The sequence below is a fragment of the Physcomitrium patens genome, chromosome 24 (genome assembly GCF_059467195.1).
Source record: "Physcomitrium patens ecotype Gransden chromosome 24, ASM5946719v1, whole genome shotgun sequence".
Lineage (NCBI taxonomy): Eukaryota > Viridiplantae > Streptophyta > Bryopsida > Funariales > Funariaceae > Physcomitrium > Physcomitrium patens.
In genome coordinates, this window is record NC_143433.1 from 26,683 (window position 1) to 53,839 (window position 27,157).

General features: G+C 33.3%; 2 protein-coding genes and 1 long non-coding RNA gene across 13 annotated transcripts; 1 reads left to right on the forward strand and 2 right to left on the reverse strand.

The window, feature by feature from the left end:
• Positions 1-399: 399 nt before the first annotated feature.
• On the reverse strand, positions 400-5,437 carry LOC112276953 (protein GID8 homolog). 8 transcript variants are annotated; one of them, XM_090247079.1, is made up of 7 exons: positions 4,516-5,437; positions 3,339-3,498; positions 2,899-3,005; positions 2,413-2,544; positions 1,834-1,999; positions 1,163-1,303; positions 400-689 (listed from the first exon to the last, which is right to left on the reverse strand). In XM_090247079.1, exons 1-6 carry the CDS (start codon positions 4,528-4,530, stop codon positions 1,182-1,184), a joined length of 702 nt encoding a protein of 233 aa, XP_090103205.1. In that variant the 5' UTR covers positions 4,531-5,437; the 3' UTR covers positions 400-689; positions 1,163-1,181. The 8 variants fall into 8 exon arrangements, with proteins under 8 accessions (XP_090103205.1, XP_024364568.1, XP_024364569.1 ...); XM_024508800.3 differs by lacking the exon at positions 400-689 and having other exon boundaries at positions 828-1,303; positions 4,516-4,613; positions 5,009-5,414; XM_024508801.3 differs by lacking the exon at positions 400-689 and having other exon boundaries at positions 828-1,303; positions 4,516-4,663; positions 5,009-5,404.
• A 526-nt stretch (positions 5,438-5,963) lies between these two features.
• Positions 5,964-9,858, forward strand: LOC112276891 (putative pre-mRNA-splicing factor ATP-dependent RNA helicase DEAH9). Of its 4 annotated transcripts, none has more exons than XM_024508689.3 (2): positions 5,964-6,543; positions 6,737-9,146. In XM_024508689.3, the coding sequence occupies exon 2, from the start codon at positions 6,817-6,819 to the stop codon at positions 8,869-8,871; it is 2,055 nt and encodes a 684-aa protein (XP_024364457.1). In that variant the 5' UTR covers positions 5,964-6,543; positions 6,737-6,816; the 3' UTR covers positions 8,872-9,146. The 4 variants fall into 4 exon arrangements, 3 of the variants coding, with proteins under 3 accessions (XP_024364457.1, XP_024364459.1, XP_024364458.1); XM_024508691.3 differs by having other exon boundaries at positions 5,986-6,543; positions 6,778-9,146; XM_024508690.3 differs by having other exon boundaries at positions 6,014-6,543; positions 6,769-9,146.
• Positions 9,859-12,376: 2,518 nt separating this feature from the next.
• LOC112276327 (uncharacterized) lies at positions 12,377-13,684 on the reverse strand. Its single transcript, XR_002967974.3, has 2 exons — positions 13,199-13,684; positions 12,377-13,087 (listed from the first exon to the last, which is right to left on the reverse strand). It is a non-coding gene; the product is annotated as an uncharacterized LOC112276327 (long non-coding RNA).
• Positions 13,685-27,157: the final 13,473 nt, after the last annotated feature.

Consider the following 27,157-nt stretch of genomic DNA (forward strand, 5'->3'; position numbering starts at 1 on the left):
ATACAAATATAAATATTATTTGTATATATATACTCGTTAAATCTAAATTCAATCATTTACAAAAGGAAAAATAGTTTGTTTCAATAGCCTTGAAGAATGAGCTTTTAAAAAAATTATGTCACTGTTAGAATCCTACTACTCTTCTTCAATTTTTTTGATTAAACGTGGACTTTAAATTTGATTCATTAGAAAACTTTTCTTTAATACATATCCAATATATTGCATTGAATGCTGATGAAAATTAGAAAGAATTTATAAGAGAAAATGTCAGTAGATCGTGTTAACATTTCCATATTGTTTATGAATTGATGAAACAAGATGAAAACTAACGTTTATGAACGTGTAAAAATATGTAGGAAGCATAACACCGTTCAACATTCTACTCAAGAAATTTCCAACTTTACACAATCATCATCATCAATTTACTGCAAAATATAGAAAGAATGCCTCACATGTTCAGGCAGAAAATGGTTTGAGTGCGTCCGAAGGCTGTAGTCACGGTGGTCTAAGTTTCAGCCACAGCAATTTACACCAAACTTCAATATTAAAGGAATCTATTGTTGTAAAGAGAACGAGTACCGGGAACTTTGTGAACATTGCTCAACAACCTCCCATTTACACACAACTGCCTAAGAGATCGATATCTGGGTCTTCAGGTAATCATAATATCCACCAATTCAATCATAATGCTACAAACATAACACATTACACAACATCAGGGACTAGCAACCATGATTTCAACAACCTGAATTTATCTTTCCAAATGTTCTTCTCCATACTTCTTACCATTTTAATACGCAAGATCAACTCAAAAACCTACTGTATGATTTTCAGAACCCATTACGTACAGAAAAATTGCATTTCATCTTGTAAAACAACCGTTCTTATATAGGAAGACCCGAAGAGACTGCCTACCAATTTCATAATCTTTTTACAAAACTCCAGAAGCATCATGAAAAGACTGCACTGGAATCGGCACATTTCCCTGGCTGTCTTAATCAGCTTGTTGGCAGTAAGGCTGTTAAGAACAATCCTGGGAACAGACGAAAGAAGAAGGGGGACAAAACACATGATGTGACCATTTGAAGGTATTAAATTGGGGAGTACCTAAACCAACAAATCGTTGCAGTGCGGTAGCAAACTTTGAGCTTCACAGACTAACCTATACAAACAGTCATACGTTATGTCACAGGCTCCTCGAGAGTAGCATTCACAAGGTCATTGATTCGAGGATAAGATGCTTTTTCATCGAGCTGGTTTTGCGCCCATATCAACATCTTCAGCAAACTTGGTAACTTTGGATCTGCAGTGAACATGTCAAAAATGAAAATGATTATTTGCCTATGCATTTTACTTCTCGCCAATAAAATGCAATATTGACAAAGGAATTGCCAACAAGCGATCAAAACTACTTTGAACTTTGTGAATATCACGCAACGATCCAACTATGAACAGCACAGAATGACCATCGTACTACTCATTTTCTAATAATCTAATCGTAAAAACAGATGACAAGATCATTGTTACCAAGAAAGGAAAACATTACCAAATGAAATAGGGGATAAAACAAGTTTAAAACGCAGAGAAACTGAATAAATTGCTATTTGTCAATGTCGGGAGACACGAGGATGACTTGACGTGCCAAAACTCTCCCCTATTTTCAAGCTGCTTTTCTACTCCTATAACTAGAAAACGTCCTAAACCAGAAAACTTGTGGAAAACTATTTTTTTGGTAACACTGGACATTGAATAAAGTGGTATACGATCACTAAATAATAGATCTCGAGCCAACACACGTACCATTACAACGCTCGATCGTCAAAGAAAAAATACCTTTTTCATGGCTTTGGCTTGTGAGGATAGCAGCATTTAATTCACTGGCTGTTTTTTGACGCTGTGCATTGTCGAGGAGTTCTTTCACCTCCTTCACCGGGCAGGTCGAAGCATCATCAAAAGCCAAGAGAGCAACAGTGCGTTCCAGCTCTTCCAAAAATGCATGCTGTTCATAAGAGAGTCGGTACTCAATTAGCAACTTTGAATTTCCAACAAAACCAATTGAGGTAGTTGAACTATTTCAGCATGAGCGTGATAAAATGAGGTGCTTGTAATCTAAATAACCTATGAAATAGAGAAAGAAAGTGCGCAGAGTTCAATTGCCGACTGAAAAAAATGCATCTACAATCAAAATATGTTAAGAACCATGCGTGAAAATCCTGATGCGCTGAAATCTCAACAACAAAGTGTTGCGTGTACCCCAAAGTAAGGGTCATTCTGAATAAAGCAGTAGATACTATTACTCGTTCGAAACTTAGGAAAAGCGTATGCAGAGCCTATGCTGAAAACTTGGGAAACGCAACTTTCTCTATACAAGATTCACAACGCACAGGAATTCAGTGTACCAGTATGACGTACATTCTCTTCGCCCCGTGGAGCTAGCTCTTCTTGAGCAAACTCTAAAGCTTCCTCTACTTTGCCCGCGCGAATCAATTCAATAAGCCGCTGCTGTTGCAGGTGGAAGAATAGCTGTGGATTGGTGTCAAGAATCTGTTTAAACCATACCATCACAAATAAGTCAGTGCATAGATTGCTTGCATGTTAAGCTTCACAAAGAAGACTAATAGTAATATAAATAGCAATGATGATGATGAGGAGGAGGAGGAGGACGAGGAGGATTTGTATATCAGCACTGATGTGGCAATTGAGTGTTGTTTGAGTACAAAATGGACAAGATGAAAAGCTCGTATGGACACTTGACGTTAATATTTGTCAGGACGCCAATATCTCCTTTAAGTCTTCTTTGCAGGAAGACATAAAGTTCCCTGAGCCGAAGTAACACGCTGGTTAACATGCTATTAGGCTAATAACATTAAGGGTGAAGTCAAACTGTTATGTACGAACCTCAGGATTCAAGTCATTGACTTTGTCGATAGCATCTTCCACCTGTCCACACTGTACAGCCTTTCGAACAGCCATGCGGTCAGTAATGGTGCCAAGATCTATGTCTGCTGTTCCTCGCTAAGGAATTGGACCAGCCCACTGTAAGAGAATTTCAGAATGAGTAACACAACCCTTTAATTTCACTGATCATTAGCATCATTCGTTCAGATGCAAATGATCGTAATTATACATTACTGGTTCAAGTAACAGTAATATCTCCCATGCACCAACTGCCACTGGCAACATCGCGATCCTACAAACAAATGCTAATGCCATTCGTATATCTCCTACTTGTTCGAGAATCAGCGATGGCCCAGAAATAAAACACAACAGCGACAGTTCTCAATCGGTTATTGTTACGATGGAGGTAATGAAATAAACGCAAGAACTGCAGAGGATACGTTGAGTCCCAGACTCGTGCTGAAATTTCTCAGCTGCCTCGACATACCCTTCGGTGACCAAAAAATTCATTACGAGTCTGTTCATGTCTTCCTTTCGAATCTTGACCTCGCTCAGTTTCTTCTCCCATTCTTCTTTGGTGATCACTTTCTTTGACGATGACTGCATCACACCACCATAAACAACCTCCGTTTAGCTGCACTGTCTTGAACTATTTGCGGTAGCCGGTCCAGAAACCACTTCCTAGCCGTAAAATAGGGTGTAATGAGGCACTCTTCAAAATGTTAATAAGCACAAACGAGAAGCTGTGACTGTAGATGCAAATAAATGCACGCGCCGACCCCAACTGTGCATGATCATCGAGTCAGGGAAGCTTCAATATACTTTCGTCATACTTACACCATCATATGGACTGTACTAATGTTTCGCACAGGTAATATTCAAAAGTGAGACCAATATCAAAAGCTATGACAAAGCCCTCAAAAATAAAGGATGAATGAATAATTTAAGTGAGCTAATTATGTAATCTCTTGACTACATATGGAAAAAAATGCAGTGAAGAACTGTAGATGACAGTACCACACCTAGCAAGAATGAACAACGAGGAAGAGCGCCAAATTCTACTGGGTACTGGCGCATAACATGTACTTAACAAAGTCAACAGACATTTCAACGCAATCCGCAACTATTGCAGAAAATCTTTCAAGAAACATGGAAAGTAAGAAGGCCACGGTTTTCGGGATTATCGTGTAGAGTGTCAATTTTAGGGATCAGTAGAGTGTCTTCGTGAAGAGGGTCACTTCGCAAATCCTGAAGAGGAAATGCATACTTGGGGATCGTAACCACTTCCTCAAGAGTCAAACATAATCATGCAAATCGCAATGGATGGCTAGCAATGGCCTCGTCTGAGAAGATTGAATTCCTAGACCAGACCATTCGAGGATGTAAAATCTGGTAAGAACGCAGAGCCATTTCCGACATCACTAGTAGGGATAGTGATTAGAACAGGGATATCTAGATTGCCTCGCCTCCAAAAACCATCCAGAGCAACAATTTTATGCAGTAAGTCCATTGTATCAAGCATTCAAGGATTTCTAATGGATAGGATAGTGTAATGCAAAGTTGTGTGCCATCGACAGTGCCAGCGGAGAAAGAAGAGGGAAGGAAAGAACGCCATACCTCGCCTTTTCCCATGGCTAGAAGTAGTTGCTCGAAACCTTTTTCTCTCTCTTTCCCTCCTAATTGCACCTTTGGCACTACCTACACCCGCAATTTCACTGTCTCGAAGGGAAAGACGACGCGGACAGGCGATCAATACAGCTTCGACCTTTCCACCCGCGACAAACTCGCGACTAAGAAGAAACTCAACAATCTCGCATATACAGAAAAAATGTTCCGACAGATTGACACAATCGGCAATCGCTTACCAGAAAACAGGAAAATACAGGTCATGTAAACATAAAACTACTCAAAGCAGCGAAGTAGATCACTCAACAAGACAATTACAATTACAAAGGCGGCAGATTTCCAAAACAAGACATAATTAGGTCAAAATCAATTGAAGAGAGTACAATGCGAGAGAATTAATACACCGTTCTTTCATACAAAAGGATTCCAAACCCGTACAGAACAGGGGAGTATCATATGCTTGCAAGCAGGGCAAGCAACACACCATTGATGGCCTCCAAGGTCAGGGTCCGTTGAATCGCTAAAAAGAACGACACATCAAACTACTTCAACACCTACATCAGATAGGGAACAAATGGGAAGTGAACAAATGAAAACACAATTTCCTGCATCCGTAGCACCAGTGATGAGGGAGATTCTGCAGGATGAGAAGAAAGTCTACCAAAACTACTACCCTGGCGGGAATAACCTACGATTCCACAAAAAAGAACGTAGACAGAGAGCTCTCAATGGAGAGAGCCGAAATTCCACAATCCAGAAACGTAGTGCTAACTAAGGGGGGGATGTTAAATTAAATGACAGGAGGAGAAAAGACGCAGAAAAACCACAACTGCGATGCGATGGACACATTGAATGAATGCAAGCAAGCAAGCGGAGGACTTCGGTTTCATAACAAAAAGATGCGCGGCACGCAACCAATGCAAACAACACACACGCCCAGCACGGGCCGGGTTCACGTCCTCCGGGTGCCAATTCCACGTTGGAACTCCGTCGTGCAATTTATCATCCACTTTCATCCCGCTCGATTTCTAGGGAGCCTTCCCTTAAAATGGTTTCACAAGTGCATGGGTTAGAATGTTACAAAATGATGTGAAAAATCTTATGAAAATACTAGAAATACATCACTCAATATTTTTATTTTATATTAATTTTTAAATAAATATCAATTCGTAATTTTATTTAAAAAAAATACTCAAATTATGTGATCATTTACGATGGTTGCAATAACTTTAAAATGCAGCCCGTGTAAAATGTTGTCATGTTTTGTTTATTTTATTTTATTTCTTGTGCATGATAATCTTGCAATTGTGTAATTTATAGAAATATAATTAAAATATTGAAATATTATTATTTGCATTCGTAAAAAACTTATTTTTATCTGTTCTCATGGTTCAAATTACAAAGTGATTTCAATACAAGTATTAATCGAGTTTGCGACCTCCATCCTACATCCTTTAAAATCCGCTTTGAACGGTAAATTTTGCGTTTTGTTGAAGGATTTTAGGGTTTGTGTTGGCAGCTCGACGCGCGAGGTGTGGTGTGGAGGCGAAGCCAAGACGAGGAGAGAGTAGCGACAGCTGGGAGCCATGACCAAGCGTCTCCCGAATTTGATCGTGTGCAGGAAGCAGCAGCTCGGAACCGCAGTCGGCAGATTGTGTGCGAAATTCTGTTGGCAGTGTGACGATTGCGCTCCATACGTTCGCCCGTCGACGCCTGTGAGGGTTCGGGATGAGTGTAACCATGGGTCTTTTCAAGGGCAGTGCGGCATCTCTGGAGGCGTCAGCTTCTCGGGCGTTATTTTCGGCAAGGAGCTCGGTCAGCAAGAGAGGGATCGAGATTGTTTTCCTAAAATGTGAGCCGAGGAAGTCCGAAGACCAATTTGCTCTTTGAACAGAAAAAATAAGTTTTCAAGAAAAGAGAGCCATCGGGCAGGCGTGCTTGCATGGGAGCCGTGACCTTGGGTAGCTGCTTTGCGACGATTTTTTTTCCCGTGTGGTGGATGCACTGAAAAGGCAGCAGGTATTGGCAGTTTGACTTGCTGCATTTTGTTGTTGAGTGCTGGTTTCTTACTAGCCTGGAGGAGTCATATCGGATTAGTATAGTTTCCAAATGAATGATGTCGTAGGGTGGTGGTTGTAGCTTAATGCATGCACTATCAGTGTAAGGAGACCAAATTGACCACCGCCCGAACCATGTTTGTGTGACCTTTAAGATTCAAGCGAACATCTAATTGATTCGAGTTAGGTGACGTAGTTGGTACCCAATCGAAGTGGGTATCGCAGTTGGAGAGACATGAGAAGTGGTTTGGCTGGAGCGTGGAAACCAGGAACTGCGAAGCCTGTACCACAGGCAGTGGCAGTTGAGGATCTGAACGATGAGACGAGTTTTACCATTCACGCAAGTGTGCAAAAACAGAGGCATCAGTTGTCTGTATATAAGCAGAGGGATAACCTCCTTTATCTCGTGGAAAACCATGGCACCACCATTGTGGTCGCCGAGACTGGAAGTGGAAAGACTACTCAGATCCCGCAGCTTCTGGTGGAAGCTGGTTGGGCAGAAGGTGGCCGAACAATTGCGTGCACTCAGCCCCGCCAGATTGCAGCGCAGACGATTGCAGCGAGGGTGGCAGAGGAAATGCGGGTCACGCTAGGTACAAAGGTTGGGTATTCCGTTAGGTTCGACGAAGTTGCAACTCGTGGTGTGACTCAAATTAAGTACATGACAGATGGTGTATTGTTGAGGGAAATGATGTCGGACCCACTCCTCTCTTCCTACAGTGTCATCATGGTGGACGAAGCTCATGAAAGAAGTATAGCCACCGACATTCTTCTAGGACTTCTCAAAAAGATCATCAAGCGACGCCCCGATTTGCGTATAGTTGTTGCTTCGGCCACGATGGACATAAAAGCTTTCCATGATTTTTTTGATACAAGCAGAGAGAAGCTACAGAATTCAATTCATAGAGAGTCAGTGCCTAATCGAAGTCCAGCTGTTCTGTCGGTTGAAGGAAGGACACACTCTGTACTTATACATTACTGTGACAAGCCCGTTCAAGACTATGTTCGAACTGCAGTTTCAACGACAATAGCTATTCATAAGATCGAAGGGCCGGGTGACATCTTGGTGTTTCTCACTGGTCAAGATGATGTGAATGCAGCTGTACAAATGATCAGTGAAGAAGCGGAGAAGTTACCTCGGGCGCTGGTGGCTCTTCCTCTTTATGCAGGATTGCCTGCCTCTGATCAGGAGCTTGTCATGCGGCCTTCATTATCAGGACGACGGAAGGTCGTTTTGGCCACCAACATTGCGGAGACTTCTGTCACCTTACCAGGAATTGTTTATGTGATCGACAGTGGGTTTTCAAAACAAAAATTCTACAATCCCATCACGAATGTTGAAGCATTAGTTGCAGCCCCTATATCTCAAGCCTCAGCAGACCAAAGAGCGGGACGAGCAGGTCGTGAACGTCCGGGAAAATGCTTTCGCTTGTACACTGAAGATGCGCATGCGGCCATGAGGCCAGAAAGGTTGCCTGAGATTCAGAAAGGAAATCTTCTATCCACAATTCTTCAACTGAAAGCATTGGGAATAGACAATGTGATGCAGTTTGATTGGTTGGCACCACCTCCTGCAGAGTTAATGGTTAGGGCATTGGAGCTTCTATTTGCTCTCGGTGTAATGGATGGGCATGCAAAACTGACCTCACCTTTGGGGCATCAGGTTTCAGAGCTTCCACTTGATCCCATGTCAGCCAAGATGCTGCTCACTGCCGCTCAAACTGGTTGTCAGAAGGAGGGACTCACAATTGCAGCTGTATTGACGGTCCAAACGATTTGGGCATCTGGTAGAGAGAGAAAGGAGATGGATGAAGCTCGTGCACAGTTTGCAGTCGCTGAAGGGGATATGATTTCTTACTTGAATGTTTTTGAAGGATACTTGCACGTTAAGAACCGAAATCAGTGGTGCTATGAAAATTGTGTGAACTATCATGCTCTAGCGAAGGTTGCAAAAGTACGGTCCCAGCTCAGTACGTTATTGCAGCAGCTTGGGGGACCTAGACAACAGCAGCACGATGGAGATGTAAAGCTGGTTGCTAAGGCAGTCACAGCAGGTTTTTTTCCCAATGCTGCTCGTCTTGAGGCGGAAGGTGGAAATACATATCGTTCTTTAAGGGGTAATCAGGAACTATTCATCCATCCATCCTCTGTTTTATTCAGAGCTTCACCAAAGTGGGTGGTATTCCAGTCAATTATTTTCTTGGAACGGCATTATATGTGGAATGTCACAGCCATTAACCCAGCATGGCTTACAGAATTGGCCCCTCATTTTTACCAGCTCAAAGGTTGAATCAGGGATTGAAAGACCACCTGTAGGGTCATAGCGACATATTGATCTCAAAATCTAACCACCACGTAATTCAGCCTACTGTTCGACTAGAGCTAGGTATTCTTTTGATAACCTATGACCTGGAAATGTGTATTATTAAGGAGGGGTCAACCGGGTGCCTAATATCAATCGGTCACGATTTGACGTTGTTTGAATAGACTCCAGTTTGAACTTGAATGTAGTTGATCTAATATCAACAGAATGAAAGCACAGTGGGAATGTGGGAAGTTTGAACATCTTTTTTCCTTCGTTGTCTCAATAATGAGGTCTTCAATAGTGACATGTTTCCATTGTACTGATTCGTGCGTTTCGAAAGCATGACGGTTTGCTAATTAAACTGGAAAAATATTGGACAGTCTTGTGACTCCAGATTTACTCAGCATAGCTGATTCATGTTAACATTGCTTTTCTAGCAAAGAAATGGTTGCGTTTGAATTAGAAAATTGAAATCACTAAAATTTTAAATCACAACCGCCAGGAAGTTGAAGCTTTTAGTGATTTCAATTTTCTATTTCAGCATTTCTGCTCTTGCAAGCCAAATCCATCAAGATTGAGATTTTATTCTGTTCTCAATGTAGGTTTCATCTGTTCCGATAGGCTGTATTATAGTATCTTTGTGCTTTGCGATCCAGTTCATTTGGTCTTCTACTGGCCAACACACACTGGGGCAAGGTTTCCACATGTGCTGAAATCTTTGCAAGTTCTGCTGCGATGCATGCAGATGCCAAGTAATCAAGTTGAAGATATCAAAACGATGTTTGAAATACACAAGGACAGGGAAACCTTAAGTGATCCGTAGTGAGGTATGTGAATACCTCCTTAATCCACTTGTCTGTGGGTGTGTGAGAATTTTTTACTTTCTTTTTCTTTTTCTTTTTAAGTTTTAAACATAAGGAGATGTACTCCTTTGTTGATTGATGGAAATTTAGTACATCTTTTTAGCCCTTATTCAAGCCATTGACTCAAAGCATACCATGATAAGAGGGAATATAGTTCTATTGTATGGAGGTGTTTGGATTTAGTATCTCTAATATATTTGGTTAAATCCAAGACCTTTCAAAAAAATTTAGGAATTTTGGCTCATTTTAAGGTTTTTTGCACAATAAGATTTTATTATTTTTTTCCAGCAAGCTTATTTATAATCTATTAATATAAATTATACAACTTTTTTATTTTGTAGAGAGGTATTACATAGACTTGAGGGAACAAAGATCAAATCAATTAACAATGGACAATACATGGTTTAAATAGTAGCATAGGTGGCTGTGGTAATAACAAACATTCTACGAACAAAACCCTAACAAAAGGCAATTACAAAAGTTATGTATATATATATATATATATATATGGATTAAAGCATCGATGTTGTTTGCATTGGCATCTATTTGGCTAAGAGATTTGAGCTTTTTGTGTTTATTTTTCTAATCCATCATCTATTAGTATTTTAATGAATTTTAAAAATTAAAGAGACTTTTCAACATGAAAATAGATTAAATAATAGAATCAAGAATAGTATAATTACTACCTAAAATTTTAAAAACTAAATTAACTCTTATATTACTGCAAATAATCTAATTGCTTTTGTATTTTTAAATAATTTATTTTCTATAGTTAAAAACAGTCTTGTCCAAAATAAGTTTTGAAGAAGAAGCCTTCTTAAAAAAAAGTTGCCAAATTCTAATACTATTTATTGGTCTATGAATACTCAAGTTCGTGAAAATAATATATAAGATTACTTTTTTATTTTTCAAATTTAATATTATCTTACAGGATAAATTATAATTATTAATGTTTGATTGTGAACTTTTTAGAAACATTATGGAGTTGTTTACATATAAACCAATAACAAGTTTATTTATAAATCATAGAAATCTTTTATTAAATACTTGATTGAAGGCCGATTTTGAGGATTAATTTTAAGATTTCTTTTATAATAAGAAAGATCCAAGAAAAAATTTAGCATCTTTTTGAAATTTCTTTTAAAATTAGAAAGATCAAAGAAAATAGTACATTTATAGTCAGTTGAGTTTTTATTCTTGAAAGCAATGTTTTTGTTATCTTGATGAACTAAAAGCCATATTTAAAAGCTTCTATGGCATTAAAAAATATACAAAATATTATCCAAGTGAAGATGTTAATTCCAGTTCTTACATCATGAAAGTTTTAAATTAGTTTTATAAGAACTTAACAAAAGCAATTTCTTTATCATATGTAGATTAATGTTTAAGTTTGAAAAATATTTTTAGAATATATAACATTTTTAGAGAATGTCTTGCATTCTTTTGCAAATTAGAGAACTATCGTTTAAAAACCAAATTCAATAGTTTGTTTCCTTAAAATTTGAATATGACTACAAATTATTCTAAATATTAAATTTTTAGCTTAAAAAATCTAAATTAACTTCAAAAAAATAAATATAATTTCTAAGTAAAAAAACATCTTAAATTTCTTTAAAATTTGAGAAATAATTCTTTAATAGTTATTTAGCCATCAATCTGAGCTAATTTTGGCACAATCAATGCAACAATTTTTTTAAAAACACCTAAGTCTTCTAAAGATCAAATTTTTTGAAAAAAAAATATAAAAAAATTATATCAATTTTTAGATAATAATCTTATTCAATGGCAATTTTTTCTAATTTTTAAAAATAATAATTAAAATAAAATAAAATAATAATTATTGCTATATTTTAAATTTATCTAAGATTATTGTAAAGAAAATTTCCTATTTTTCAAGAAGTGCTTTAACTCTTCAAAATATGCATCTACAACTTAAGTATTGAATTGACAATAGTGGTTTGATATTAGTAGTTATAACCATCTAATCTACCACCTCTAAACTTGAAGAAATCCCAATCATTTAACCTTCACACATCAATTTTTATGAGTATTGTTTAATTTATATTGAACCTTGTTATTATTTTTTAAAGTTTTATTTCGTATTCTATAAGATCCTGAAATGTGCATTGATTTGATATTTCGACTTTCTTTTGAATCTAGAACGAAATAAAAACCAACTAGAAAAGAACCTTGAGTTATAATCCTTGATTGGTTAGAAAAATATTGAAGAAGAAAGGGCAGGTGAGAATGTGTAAACAAGATGCATTAGACTTTTTAACCACCCTTACGGTGAAAAACTTCATGAATATATGGATAATTCTTTATATATGCAAATTGCTGCAGACCTCAATCAATCATCCACCGAAGGTAGTTACAGATAGTGTTCAAGTGTTTCCAACTAATTTTTTGATACAATTGGTTCCAAACACTAAACGTGCTTCAAACTATAAGCTTAATATATACCACATTCATCATGTTGACATATAAAACACTGTGATCTGAATGTGGAAGTCCCAAATCATATATATATATATATGTATATGCATTCAAACATTTTATTTTAAGCAATAAAAACAGTAAGCTTTTGAGATGCGGATTAGGTCTGTAAATTCCCTAGAAATGATATGTGGAAAAATCAAAAAAATAAAAAAACTTTGTTTAGGATTCAGGTACCTTACATGTAATAATAGAACTAAAGACTCTAAAGATTTGAAGTGCAATCCATCCAGTTATTTAGATGTGAATCTTTAAGACAAAATGTGATTTCAGCATACTCCACGACATTGGGTATCTGTACACATTGTTCAACTGAAAAAGAATAAAAACATCAGAGTTTTTTTAAAAACGATCTTCGTGTTTCTGCACAGATATAATGCGATAATCAACAAAGTCTCTACGTGGTTCCTTTTGATACAAGAACTTCACCATTGCATTGCGCATGCGGGAAGACGCGCTGCAGCTGCTGCTGCTGCTCCAGTTTCCTTGAGGATCTGTGGCGAGAGTTGGCGACCATGGTGCTAATGGGTCGAGGGAGAGAGAAAAAGAGAACGGATTTAAGCCTCAAAACACCTGACGGAGACTGCGTAAGTAACCCAGGAGATGGAACCGAAACATGGAAGCACGCTCAAATAACAAATGTCGGTAGAGGCACGCAGAAAAATCGACCGAAGAATCACACCTAATACTCGAAAATCCTGCCCTCATGTCGGTATATCGTCGTCGTCGTCGTATGCAAGGTTACTCTCGTAGGTGTTTTATAAATGCTGGTTGGAATCAACGTGGACTCTAGAACCTCCAATCATGCGACACGTGAAACTCAGTGGCCATTTTTGTTGGATCTACGAGACATTTTGAGTACGTTTTTAGACTAGCAGCAAGGGACCTGAACACCCGCAAGAGATCAATCCACAAATGCCAAAGGTGAAAGCAATTTCTGTTACCGGAGGTACCTTACGAAAGTAAGATGGCGATTCGTTTTGGAGAAAGGAGGAATTTCTCTGCATAATTTAAAAGGACTCATCAATCTCTTCATAATGGGGCATGGAGGGATCTTGGTCTCGATCCTCATTGAGGAATCGGATTATTTTTCTTTTTTAATTTATCCCTCGCCTCTCTCAAAAATAGGAGACTAGTATCTGCGGTGCTCTTCCTAGATAATGTGAACAGGGATGTTCATGTTGGAAGTTAAGCAAACAAAAGGAATGAACGTCCAACATGAGCGTTTCCACAAAGTTCCACTGGTTTGAATACTTCAAGTCATCTACATACTTGCAACAATCTTGCTCTCTCCTACAGAATGAGAATGTCCAGTTCCTTGACATTCCTTCACAGCGATGTCCATACGACCAATTCCATGCAGAAGTCCGCTCTGCCAATGGCTTGAGAAACAAATGCGTGATCGATGTGGATCACGCACAACCACCACGATCCATTCACTGCAAAATTAGCCATTCCCGAAGGATCATCATCGGCGGAAAAGTAGTTCGCATAAAATTGGTAGAAGAAAAACAAGAATTTTGCCAAAATTCATGAATACAAGATACTAACAAGCCGCATAATATGAATCAACTTTGAAGGCGGAAATAGTGGTGATATCCCTACGTTGCGATTCCAGAGGAGAATAAGGACAGCTTTTACCTAATGCAAAAGGTCACAAAATGTGGCAACCGCTTCCTGTGGCACTCTCAGGAACCCTGGCGGCCAAATGTGGCGGTAGCTCCACTCCAGGCCAGCCCTTGCACAGACACAAATCCTTGTCCTTATCGGGAATTGTGTTGTACACTCCTCGCACGTGCAACCCACACCCAGCCCACGACGTCTTGCCGCAGTGGCTGCATTCCACCGAGTAACACATCCTGGTGCACTCCTCCTCGAAATCTCCTTCTTCCCGGCACCAACAATTGCACACACAGACTGGCAAGGCCTCGCAGAAACCAGGTGCGAGAGATCAATTGACGATGCTCAGACCCGAACCCATCAAATTAATAAAATGATGTAGGCGGAGCAGAGTCACCAACCAGTCCAATTTCCCCGCCCCTGCGGCGTGCCTGGATGCTGCTGCTGCAAAGGAAGGTCCCCCCCCCACCCCCCGCGTCTCCCTCGCGAGACTGACGCTGTGCATATTCTTTGCGTGTCGTGGCTCCTATGCCTCCGTCATCCTCCACGTCAACCTCCACGTCATCTTCCACTGTGGCCTCTTGCTTTTTCTTTACTTTGGTACGTGTGGAGTTGGCTTACCTGTATAGATTGATAATGCCGAGAAACGCGGGGTTTTTTAGTTTTATTTTTATCATATATGTCCAGATTTATTTATTTATTTTTATTTTTATCACGTGTGAATCTCACCACATGTAACTATCCAAAAACATTTGAATCGCAGAGGCCCCATGTCCACAAAATGTACATATTGTGATAACAGCAGTTACAAGAGAGGAATTCATTTATTCTGAACTGTGATAGTTTAAAACCATTTCAATCAAAACCAAGATTTCCCAGTACTATATTCATTGTGATTGACTACAATTATAAAATATTTTCCAAAATTCTATTATTAGAAAAATCAAATCAGATCAAATCCTTTCCATTTTCTTTATAATATATATGTATATATATATATATTTTTTTTTTAACTTAAACAAATTTGAAGGTTTTTTTAAATATTTTATTTTTAATAATGTCTTTATTCATTAACCTTTAAAATTAAGATTATATATAATAAAATTTTAATATTTATTTTTGAGATTTAAAAAAATAATTTTTCGAAGATTAATTCCATTCTAAAAAATTACTTAATTTTTTTTATTATAACTTTTATATGAAATCTGATTTTTTTTAGTGGGTTTTTATTCACTTGAAATTTTTAATTAGTTGACCTTGTTAAAGGTAACCAAGGTTTAAAGAATTAGGTGGAAAAACCCCCTTCAATTGATATTTTTATTAAATGAAATCTTGTGAATTGTTTTGAAAGAGATAGTTTTTCTTATAAGATTTTGCTTAGCTATGGTGATTAGCCATTGAGTAAAATTTTAGGATTTTCTCTATACACACTTGTATTCTTGGATTCTTTCCTTGTAGTATGAAATATAGCTTGATTTAGTTGTTTTTTTCCTCTTTCCTTGAGAGTGTGTTGCTTCTACATCCTTATTTAGTTTAGATTGTATACTTAAAGTTGATTTATGCAACTCAATCTCTTGTGTATGATGATCTTTACTTATATAACAATTATGTTTCTAAAATTAAATCCAAAACTTATGTTTTTTTTTTTTTTTTTTTTTTTTTTAACTTTATTTGAATTAAAAAACTCACAAATTTTTCAAAATTTCCTACTTATGTCTTAATCCAATTACTTGGATGTTCTATGTTACTTAAGTTTTAAATATAAAAAAATATAAATATAAATCTAAATATTTGTAAATTATATATTATGCCTGCCATTAATCTTTAAAAGTTGCCACTATAATACACATGTATGTATGTATAGATATATATATATATATATATATATATGTTTATTAATTATAGTTGTCATATTTTACTTAATTAATAACTACTCAAATTATATTAAAATTTGAATATATAAAATTTAAAAAAAATATTATGTTTAGCTATAAGAGAATAAATATGTATAAATATAAAGTATATATAAATCAACTCTTAGAAAAAAATATAACCTTATTAATTAAAATTTAGCTATAAAAACCACCAAAAAAAATTAACTACAATATAATCAAATACTCTTAGGCAATTATCATATTTATACTAAATCTACTACAATTATAGAAAAAAATATGGATACAATTTATTCCTATGAATTAGCTCATATAACTAAGCAATAGAATTGCTATAGGCACTAAATGAGTGAGTGAGTGCATGATTGATTGGTTGATTTTTATTTTTTTCTAATATATTATAGGTGCATATGTATAAAATCTACAATGATGTAGTGATGAAAATGCATTATTTTGTGGAGTAATATAAAAAGCAAAAGAAACACCAAAACAAAGCGTAGGAGAAGGAAGGACAAATACATCAAAAAGAGAAGAAAAGAACAAAGTAGGAACAAAAAAGAAGAGACAAAACCACCAAAAATACAGAAATGATAATCATATTTAGAATCTCTTAAAGTCTACCATCTTATGTTTGCTTGCTGGATATGACATTTAGTAGTTAAGAAATATATGTGTGATAGGGTGGTGGTGGAAATTCCTTATACTGTTGGATGGAGTGGTATGGTTATAGAATGCAAGAGGATCTAGTAACGATACTAATCAGGAAGGCATGGGCTTGATTTTGTGAAGTAGTGAGTGTATTGATATCTTAAAGTAGTAGTAGTTGAGTGGGATAAGGATATCAAGAAGTTTTGGATGGAAGAGAGGAGGTAAAGAGTAGTAAATATTTTATAGCGTATACAAGAGAGAGGATAGATGAAACAATAGTGAACTCTCTTTAAGATATAAAATCCCTCTAATCTACACTAATATAAATTCTCTCACAATATAAGATAGAATAGATTAGAAAAAAATAGAATAATAAAAAAAAAAGGTAGAATAGAAAAAAAAAAAAATTAATTAATTAAATTAAACTTTATTGAGAAAAAGGGACCAAAGCCATACTTGACCAAATATCCAAATGGCTATTGTCAATTTTACTTATACTTTATCAAATCATCTTGGAAATTTTTAGAAAGTCCTTAATGGTGCATCCTATTAAGCTAATTATTCTTTTTAGAATATTTTAGAGGTGGATTATTTTGAAATAATTATTCTAAATCTATTTAGAATATTCTATGATGGATTCCACATAGATTATCAACCTAGTCTTAATTTTAGAAACTTTTCAAAAATGGCTCTAAGTATTTATTTCTATACACCAACAATACAAATTCCCCATTATAGTTAATTCCTCTCTATTAATGTAAAACGTCCTTACTTTGCTCCCGATGATGTTTCCAAATTGTCTCTTAACAATGGATGAGCTTTTGTATAAGTTTTCACATTGTATTGTGGATGAGATAACATATCTAGAGGACTTTGTATTAAAGTTACAAAAGGTCTTATGTTGTTGGTGGTTATCCGCATACTCCTTCTCTTAATTTCTTGCGGTAAAGAGGTAGTACCATACATCTTACAAGGCTATTATAAGCCATTATATAAACTCTTTTATTGTTAAGTTGTTGGTATTGATAGAATGATAGAAAGTTACTAGCATAATTTGATGTTAACTGGTATTAAGAAAAAATTGTGAATGATTAATACTTGCTTGAATACAAACATTGTAAATAAATTCCAAGGATATTAAATATTCACCCCAATTATTATGATGAATCGCCAAAAATGCCATAGCATATCTTCTAAGGTCTAATTTGCATGCTTCATTTGTCAATCTATTTGATAATAGAAGGTCGTAGATATAGCAAATCATGTACCTAATAGCTTGAATAAAGCCAGCCAAAAATTCCGTGTCAAGTACCAATCTCAATTTGAAATAATGATATGAGATAATCTATAGTGATGAAAGATAATATCAAAGAAGATCAATCCAAATATTGAGGCATCAATATTGAAGGGCACTACAACCACGTGAAAATGATTTAAGAATCAATATTCAAAGAGAATAATTTTGGTGTGATTGTAAAGCATCTACAAAAAATACATAATGAGATCTATAGTTACCTACTTATATTATACCATATATAGTAGAATTAATTGCAATAGCCTAAGAGATGCCATGTTGCGAGCTTTGTTACATTGGCATAATTTATAAGAGTGCACAAAAACTTGAACTTCATGATCCAAATCTATCTAAAATCATGTCCATAAGATCCATTCTAGAGTCTTTTTATGCCCTAGATGTCTAGATATTGGAATATTGTGTCCTTTTTGTAGTATGTATGTCTAAAGTATAGTTTTCTTAGGTATATAAATTTGCATTTTTGAAATAAATCAAGTCGTGACTGAGATGATAATTTTGATACTATACATTGTTCACTTTTAATTGATTGATAACCATCTTAAAATAAGCACCTTGATGTATAATTTACTTCTATTCCACTCCTTTGATTAGATTTGAAATGATACTACTAATAATAGTAACTTCTATATTGTATTCCAATTTGGATGTTAGATTTGATCTCTATAATAAGGTGACTTGCATAGTATGTTGTTTTTCTTGCTTGTATTTAAGTTGAATGTCAAAGAGCTGTAATTTTTCTTTTCAATGATAATGTCATGATTTCATATTTTTAAGATGAAAATTATGTAATAAGGGCCAATGGTCAATCCAAACAATCATTAGCTTCTTCAATAGATAGTGTTGTCATATCTTTGTTCCATGTACAATTATATCAATAGCAAAATCAAAAACATCAATGTCAAGTGTATAGAGAAGGTTGGATTCATACACTTACAATATTGAAGCAATAATAAGTACCTCCTTTAACTTATTGAAGGCACTTTGCTGTTCTAGTTTCTGTTCAAATAAAACATTTTTTTTCAATAAGCTTGTTAATAAGGTAACAATGTATGCAAATGTCAAATGAAATAGCAATAATATCTAGTAAGGCCTAAAAATGAGCAGACTTTAAAAGCATCTTTAGAGATTGGCCAATCTTCCTTCACTTTTATCTTATTTTGCTCTATGTATATACTTTAAAAAGATACTACATGCCTCAAAAATATGACCTCTAACTACCAAAGTTACACTTTAATTACTTATAATAGAAATGACTATTTTGTAGCTATCATAATATTATTTATAGATGTTGTTTATGCTCTATAAGGATTTTATTAAAAATTAGAATATCATTGATGAAGAAAACTACATATGTATCCCAAAAGGTCTTGAAACAATTTGTTCATATAACTTATGAAAGAAGCTAGAGCATTGATGAGACCAAAAGGTAAACAAGCCATTCAAAATGTTCATAGTGCATATAAAATGCCATCTTTTGTATAACTTGTTTTACAATAGGTATCTACTAATAAGTACTTTAAAAGTCTAATTTGCTAAAATGATTATATCATGAAGTTGGCCGAGAAGATCACCTATGCGTCAAACTGGATATGTATTCTTTGTAGCTTGTTTATTGATGTTTTGATAGTCAATGTAAAGAAAGTCTACTATCTTTTTTGGATGCAAAGAGTACAGGTGCTTCCTATAGCAACATGCTTTCTCAAATGAGGGCCTTTTCTAAGAATTCATCTAATATCTTTCAAAGCTCTTTAAATTTATTTGCTTCTAGGTAATAAATTTGTTGACTTATTGGTTTGGCTTTGAACAATAGTTCTATTTGGAAGGAGGCACCTTAATCAAGTAGCACACTACTAGGATAGTAAGTTGGAAAGACGTCTTTATATTCACATATGAGTTTCTCTACCTATTTTGCTCTTTTGACTCTGTTTTCCACCACTGATGCAAGTTTTGGAACCACTATATATATCACTTGTTTATATTGTATTTGTTTCTTTATAAAGATAGTTTGTACAAGTAAGCCTTTAGCCACAAATTTTTTTATTACCTCACTCAATGCAGAGGTACAAAAAATCACCTTGCATCCACTATCTTTGAAAAAAATTCTCTTTTTTAGCCAATTATCTTCTTTATTTTTTATTTCTAGACAAAGCATACTAATGATAATGTCATATCTAAGCTTTGTAATATTGAACTTTTCTCTTAAGGCATAGGTGTTACTCAACTTCAAGATTTTTTCTTCACATGTCTTACTCAATATGTTCTCTTGATCATCTATTAGGTATATGTTCTTTCTTTTGATTACCTTTGTTTTAATCCTAAGTTAGTTGGCAATCTTAGTCAAGATATAATTTTTTATAGAGTCGCAATCTATAAGTACTCAATATGGTTATATTTTTACTCGGCTTGTTAGACACAATAATCAATCTTTTTAATAGTTATCTGAGATCATGTTGTTTGTCTTTGAAAGACAATAGCTATTCCCAATACTAGCATTTGATGCCTTTATTGGAGAGTCCTCTTTCTCTACTCCACTTCTTTATCAATTTAGTGAACCTTGAGATTGTGAATCCACCTTGATTTTTTGGTGCTTAAATTTTGATATTTTAAACAATCTCCAATATGATGGCTTGACTTCTAGTAATCGAAATACAATCCCTTTTGTGCCAACATTTGTTATCTTTGTGGTATCAATGGTCCTTATAGGGCATCAATCTCCATTGATATTGGTTGTTGTGCCATAGTACTAGATAATAATATAGCACTTCATACTATATGTCATATTCCATAATTTCTAAAATCTATAGCATTGATCCTTTCTGCAATCCTAACTACCTCTTCAAATGTTTGTGGATCCTTTAATTCTACCTCTCACTGAACTTTAGGCTTTAATCCTTGTACAAACTAATCTATTATGTTTTCTTTTGAAATATTGATAATTTAAAGATATAGAAACTTGAATTGAAAGATATAATCTTACAATGACTTAGATTATGTAAGGTTAGTCAATTATTTATGTGCTAACTTTTCCGCATTGTTGGACCAAAATTAATTCCTAAGCTTCATCTCAAATTCCTCCCAGTCACAAAATCTACTTTCAATTCTATAGTTTTGAGCTCAATGTCGCTACCAAATAGTTGCCACATCTTTCAAATAGTTGGATGCATACATAATTCCTTCAGTGGTATTTGCTCCAAATTTTTGGAAGTATTGTTGCATGCTAAAGAGTTATTGGCATACATCTTCTTGCTTTGAAGTTCCAAAATATATATCAGACTTGTTTAATTTTAGCCTATCAGATTTTAATTATCTTATTGTAGAGGCTTCTATTTATCCTTGTAGAGAAGCTATGTAATCTAAGAAGAGTTGTATCAAAGCCTCCATCTGAGATGGCTCTATTGTATCTTCCATGTTGTAATTTTCTTGCATGATATTGCTATCATAACATTTTTTTTTCTGGTGTTGTATTGTAATTACTTATAGTATGTAAAAATTATTTAGAACATATAATATGTTCATAAGTCTTGGTGTATGTTAGAATCATTAATAGATTAATTTAAAGAAAGTGGTTATAAAAAACTTTAGTTTGAGTTTTTTCTATTTTGATTATAGCATATAAAAACATTATAGGACCTAAATGTTTAGTATGAAGCCTTGAGAGGAGATTAGAGCCTAAAGAAGAAAATCCTAACTAGTATGAGGCTTATTGGGAGGGATGAAAGCAAGACATAGTTGGATGAAGGCAAGGAATGGAGATCTTCATTCCTATTGGTCGAAGGCCATGCCCAATGGTCTTCAAGGAGGCTATCTGAGGCCTTATTAGGGATTGTGGTTTCTCTTTCGAGTTTATTTGAGCTATTGAGGCTAAAATCAGCAAATTTAGATTTTTGGATATGGATTGGATGAAAATTTTGTATGATTTGGAATTTTTATGAAGAAGTTATTGGCACTCAAAGTTAAGGTGTCAATTTCATATCTACTGTCACTCTTTAGGGCATAACATACGTTTACAAAAAGCAACGAAAGATCAGCAACTAGTGTTATAGAAAGTACTTCTTCAACTACACTTTTTATAAATTTTTTGATGAATTTAGAGTTTGAATGAAGAAGTTATTGAGAGTGAAAGCCAACACATCCAAATCAAAGGCAATAAGTAAGTGATTTTGTTCATAGTAATGGTTGGAGTCATATCTTGAATTTTTGGATGAATTTTTGACTCAAATCTTTTGGAAAAGGCAGATTATTGTGTTAAGAAGCTATACATATAAATTTTGTGGCATTTGAATACTTAGTTTGTGAGATATGAATAAAATTCCATGCAGATGTATAAAAACTAGGATTTGAAGCTACAGTTAGGATTTTGATCATATCTTAAGTTCCACTACAAATTTGTAGTTGAATTATTTTGTAATAGTTGTTAGAAGTACATAAGTACTTCATGTAAACTTTGAGTGTGTTTGAACAATCCAATTGAAAGATATGAGTTTTTGAAGTTCAAAAATAATACCCCATAAGGATATTTAAGGATTTAGAGGTTTTTATCATATTTTGGGTGTTTTTGGAAACTTAAGACTTATATATTTAGTATAATAATACCTAAAAGTATTATATATATATATATATATATATATATATATATATATATATATATATATATAAACTTGGTCTTTCTTATCTCAAGATTTGATTGAATAATTAGTGGCAGCTAGAAGCCCAAAGCTTTCTTGAGGCAAACTCTCTCTACCCTGACACCAGTTGACTTCTTAGAAGTAGCTTGAGATAGGTCCAAAACAATATCAAATGTGACTACAACAAGTGACTCATAACTACATCGTAGCTATTGACATATTACAAAAGAACAAACTAATACTTGCTTTGATACCAATGAAACATGACTGAACACTTTTTAAGATGTTAAATCCTTCTAAAACCATAGCAATATAAATTCTATGATAATTTAGGATAGAACAGACCAAAAAAAAAATAGAAGAATAAAAGGTAAAATAAAAAAATAAAAATAAAATAAAATAAAATAAAAAAATATAAACCAAATCTTTTTGAAAGAAAGAAATCAAAGCCAAATTTGATCAAATATCCAAATGGCCTTAGCTAGTCCTATTTATACTTTGTCCAATTATCTTGGAACTTTCTAAAATATCCTTAATAGTGGTTCTTACTAAGATAATTATCAATTTTAGAATATTATAGAGGTAGATTCTATCTAAATAACTACCTTAAGTCCTTCTAGAATGTTCTACGATGGATCTCATATGGACCACCAATTTACCCTCAATTCTAAAAACTTCTCAAAAATGGCTCTAACTACCTATCTCTATACGTTAATAATACACATGTCCGATTATATTAAATTTGGATATAGAATTGAAGGGAGGGGGGAAAAAAGAGTCATATTATTCCTAGTCTTTTGGCTAAAATCAAAGATAATATTTATTCTTTTTAATTAAAAATGTGATACAAGGATCATCTTGCTTCATGATATTAATCTAATTTACTTTGGATGTGAACCCATCCAGCATCTTATAGCTCAAGTCAATGTACTATTGTATTATATGAAGTCTTGCTTTAAAAATATGTCAAGCTCTTGGTTGTGGAATATATAATAAATTTGCAATATCAAGACTTATGAATTCTAAAAGAATCATATTTTAATTGTAATTAAAGCTTAAAAAATATAACTAAATATTGATCAAGTCCAATTGAATTTTTAAATAAATTATTAAATAAATAAAAAGAAATCGTAAAAAACTTCTATAAAAATCTGAAAGAAATGAAAATACAACCTTTAAAGAAATTTGATAGAAATCCAAAAGAAATCCACAAAAATCTTTAAAAAAATTTAAAGAAATTCTAAAGAAATCCTAAAGAAATCCTAAAGAATTCTTAAATCCTAATTAATCCTAAATAGATCCTAAATCCTAAATCAACCATAATTATATTCTAAATCTTAAATCAAATCCTAATCAAATCTTAAATCCTAAATCAAATCCTGATCAATTCCTAAATAAATCCTAAATGAAGCTTAATTGGTTTAAATTAATCTTAATTAGATCCTTAATTCTAAATCAATCCCAATTAAAATCTAAATCTAAATCAAATCTTAATTAAATCTTAAATTCTAAACAAATCTTAACCAAATCCTTAACAAATAATAACCTAAATCTATCCAATTCAAAAAAATCTTAGGATTATTTTAGAATAGTAATATTTATTGATTAATTCATTGAACTTACTTAAAAGTTTACATACCTTTTAATCTCTTAGTTAATAATAAGTACAAAAAATTGGAAGAAAATAAAAATTTTAAATGAGAGAAAAACATCATAATCCACTCAGGTGTCATTTGGCCTCCATCTTTGACCTTAATGATGATATTTCAATAGCAATAACTCTTAATTTAACTATTAACTTACTTTCAAATTTCACAAAAAAGTTAAAAGTTAAGTCAACTACTAGCTCCAATAAAATCACATCAATCCAAGAAGTACATTGTTGCAAATCTTAGATGATCTTACTAGACCTAAAAATCCAAATTTTAAGATCTTAATCCACTTGAACTTCAATAACTTCTAATTTAATTATTCAATTAATCACAAATTTACAATATATATTTAATTTAACTAAATTCACAATCTTATAATATTTTATTCCTAGATCTGCTATAAAACTCATGAAATTTTTCAAATTATAAATTATATTATATTTCACAAAATTCAGAGTCAACCAAAACAACCCTCACTTTGCAAAGCTTTTTAAAAAATTATTACAAATTCAAATTTCTTGAACCCAATGCTTAAAAAAATCCTATGAAATCTTCTCTTAAAAATCATTCTTTGATTTACTAAAGAATCTTAGAGTTGCTATAGGTGTCTAATTTTGTGGCTTAAGATCTGATTTCAATCTTGATTGACAATCCATCTTCTCTGAGTGTTAATATTTGCCTTCATGAAATAATTTTTACTAAAATAAATTCTTAATTCCCTCCTATATATATCAATATCCTTTACTTTTCTAATTCACCTTATTTTGTCTTATTTATGATCCTACAAAATATATAAAAGTCTACTTTCTAAAAAAATAATATTTATACTTTTAATTTATCATAATTTTCTATTATCTATATTTCTAAGCTAATTTGCTATAATATTTTAAAATAAGATCTTCTAAAATATAATATTTTATTCACTTTTTTACTTATAAATTATATTATATCACAATTATGCATCGCCTTGATCTTGCACTACCTCTTTCGCTTACATAATCTATCTCTCTTTGTTTTGTGGAGAGAATATTTTCTCTTTTTTTTTATAATGGAAAGAACAAAACAAGATAGAGAGTATGTACAAATGCACATAAATTTTTAGTGGTAGATTTGAGTGAGGATCCAACTAACTTTGTCACGTTCTACTCATGTGTGTTCTTGTGCTTGAATTGGTGAGGCTTAAATTAGAGTTAAATTTAGAATTGAATGTCACGTGCTCATCTTGCAAAGGCCACCTTGTTAGCCACATATGGTTATGTTGGCTTATATATCTTACACACCTCACTATCCATACCAACCTATTCCAGATCCTTGGATATTATTCAACATAAGTGTAAGGATTTAAAAAATTGACCCTCTATCAAGGACATGAATCTTAAAAAATAAAAATAAATAAAAAATAAATAAATCTTCAAACATTCTTTTGTCATTTAAAAATTCTAAAAAATCACTTAAAGATGGTAATATATTGAACTAAAATGACTATTTTTAAAAATAAGAATACTAAAAAGTTTTGAAAAAAGACTAAAGACTAGAAAGACATTGACAAGAGTGAAGAAGGCTTCACTCTTACCTCCATATATACTATCTAATTAAGACTTACATGGCAATATTCTATAGGATCTTTAAAATATGTTGAGTTTGTAAGGCATGTATCTTAACTTGCAAAGCAAGTTTTTTATATGTGTCCTATATAATTAGCTTATTTTATAAGCTACCAATATTTGATTAATTTTTTGATCAAGTTTCTAATCTTTCAATCAATTACAAATACATGTAAAATCAAAGAAACATCTATAAAGCTTTTAAGAAGTTTTTCTAAAAATTATTATAAAATAAATATATTTCTTTTTATTTTTATTTAATTATATAGATAAATATTAAAGTACATATATATATATGTCTGTGACATGATCTCTTCTTTTAAGAATGAATTCCATGAATAGCAAATATCATATGTTGAAAAAATCCAAGATGTGGCAAATTGTGTTTGCAACATATTTTGAACTTTGTTCTCTTTGAAGGTAGTTGATAGGTCTTTTCAACCATTATCATTGTCCTATACCAAGGCAAAAAGACCACCATATTATTTTATCATTTTTGTAGTTTTTATAATTCTTTTTAAATAAAATATAAGAAATATTACCAACAATTGTTCCTACTTCTAATAAAATAATCAAACATTAAAAAATTCTTCTAATATCATCATATCAAATACATTATATCTTGCCATCTATTCAAAGAAAGACATATCATTCTTAAAGATCTTCATCTTGATTGTATCATCTTAAAGATTGTGACAATTACAATGTCTCATCTTATAAGTTAGTAAGTGATAGTTCTTGACTTGAATCTGTTAATTGTTGATTCTCCATTTCTTTAGTGTTACAAATTTACAAAAGTTACAAATAAGAGTAGAAAGTAGAATGCTATCTTCTTTGAATCTTATTTCTTTTATAGCAAAAATTTATAATTCTTCATTTTAGTTTTAATGGATGACCTCAATGAAAAAGTCTTATATTCTTTACTATATTCATAAGATTCTTTGCTAGCTTCCATGTACATTCACTAATATTATATCTATGCCAATGAACAAGTTATTCTAATCTATTCTGGTGCCGCCTTGAATCTAAGACTTCTTTTATCTTAAACTCTTGATTATTATCGACTCCTATAAGAAGTGGTATTGATCTTCTTTTGGAGATATTCACTATCTCATATGATTTAAAAAGAGACATATAGAATACGAGATGGATCTTCATAGACTTTGGTAGATGTAATTGATAAGCAATAAGATTGATTTATTCATAAATAAAAAAAAGTTCAAGCCTACAATAGTCCAACTTATCATTTGCATAAGTAGTCTTGATATTGCAATAAAATAACCATATCTTTTCATCTACATTAAATTATCATTGTTTCTTGTGATAGGCATTTCTATTGGTCTTTTTTTTGTTCTTTAACTTCCTTTAATTGTATCTTTATTATTGTATGTAACTCTAACAGATAATTTGACAAATCTTCTATTGCAAGATTATCAATTTTTTAAAAGTCAAAAATATTTAGTCATGGATTATAACCATAATTAAAAAAGATATTTATTGAATTAAAAAATATATCAAATTATTTCACAAAAATTTTACTAATGGCAAAAGTGTTG

Excerpts from the sequence above, each read along its gene's own strand:
- LOC112276953 (XM_090247079.1), bottom strand. Across the intron at positions 2,545-2,898 it reads TCAATGACTTGAATCCTGAG|ATTCTTGACACCAATCCACA; the intron begins GTTCGTACATAA and ends TGGTTTAAACAG. Across the intron at positions 1,304-1,833 it reads AAGCCAAAGCCATGAAAAAG|ATCCAAAGTTACCAAGTTTG; the intron begins GTATTTTTTCTT and ends TGTTCACTGCAG.
- LOC112276891 (XM_024508689.3), top strand. The coding sequence starts at position 6,817 with ATGAGAAGTGGTTTGGCTGGAGCGTGGAAACCAGGAACTGCGAAGCCT.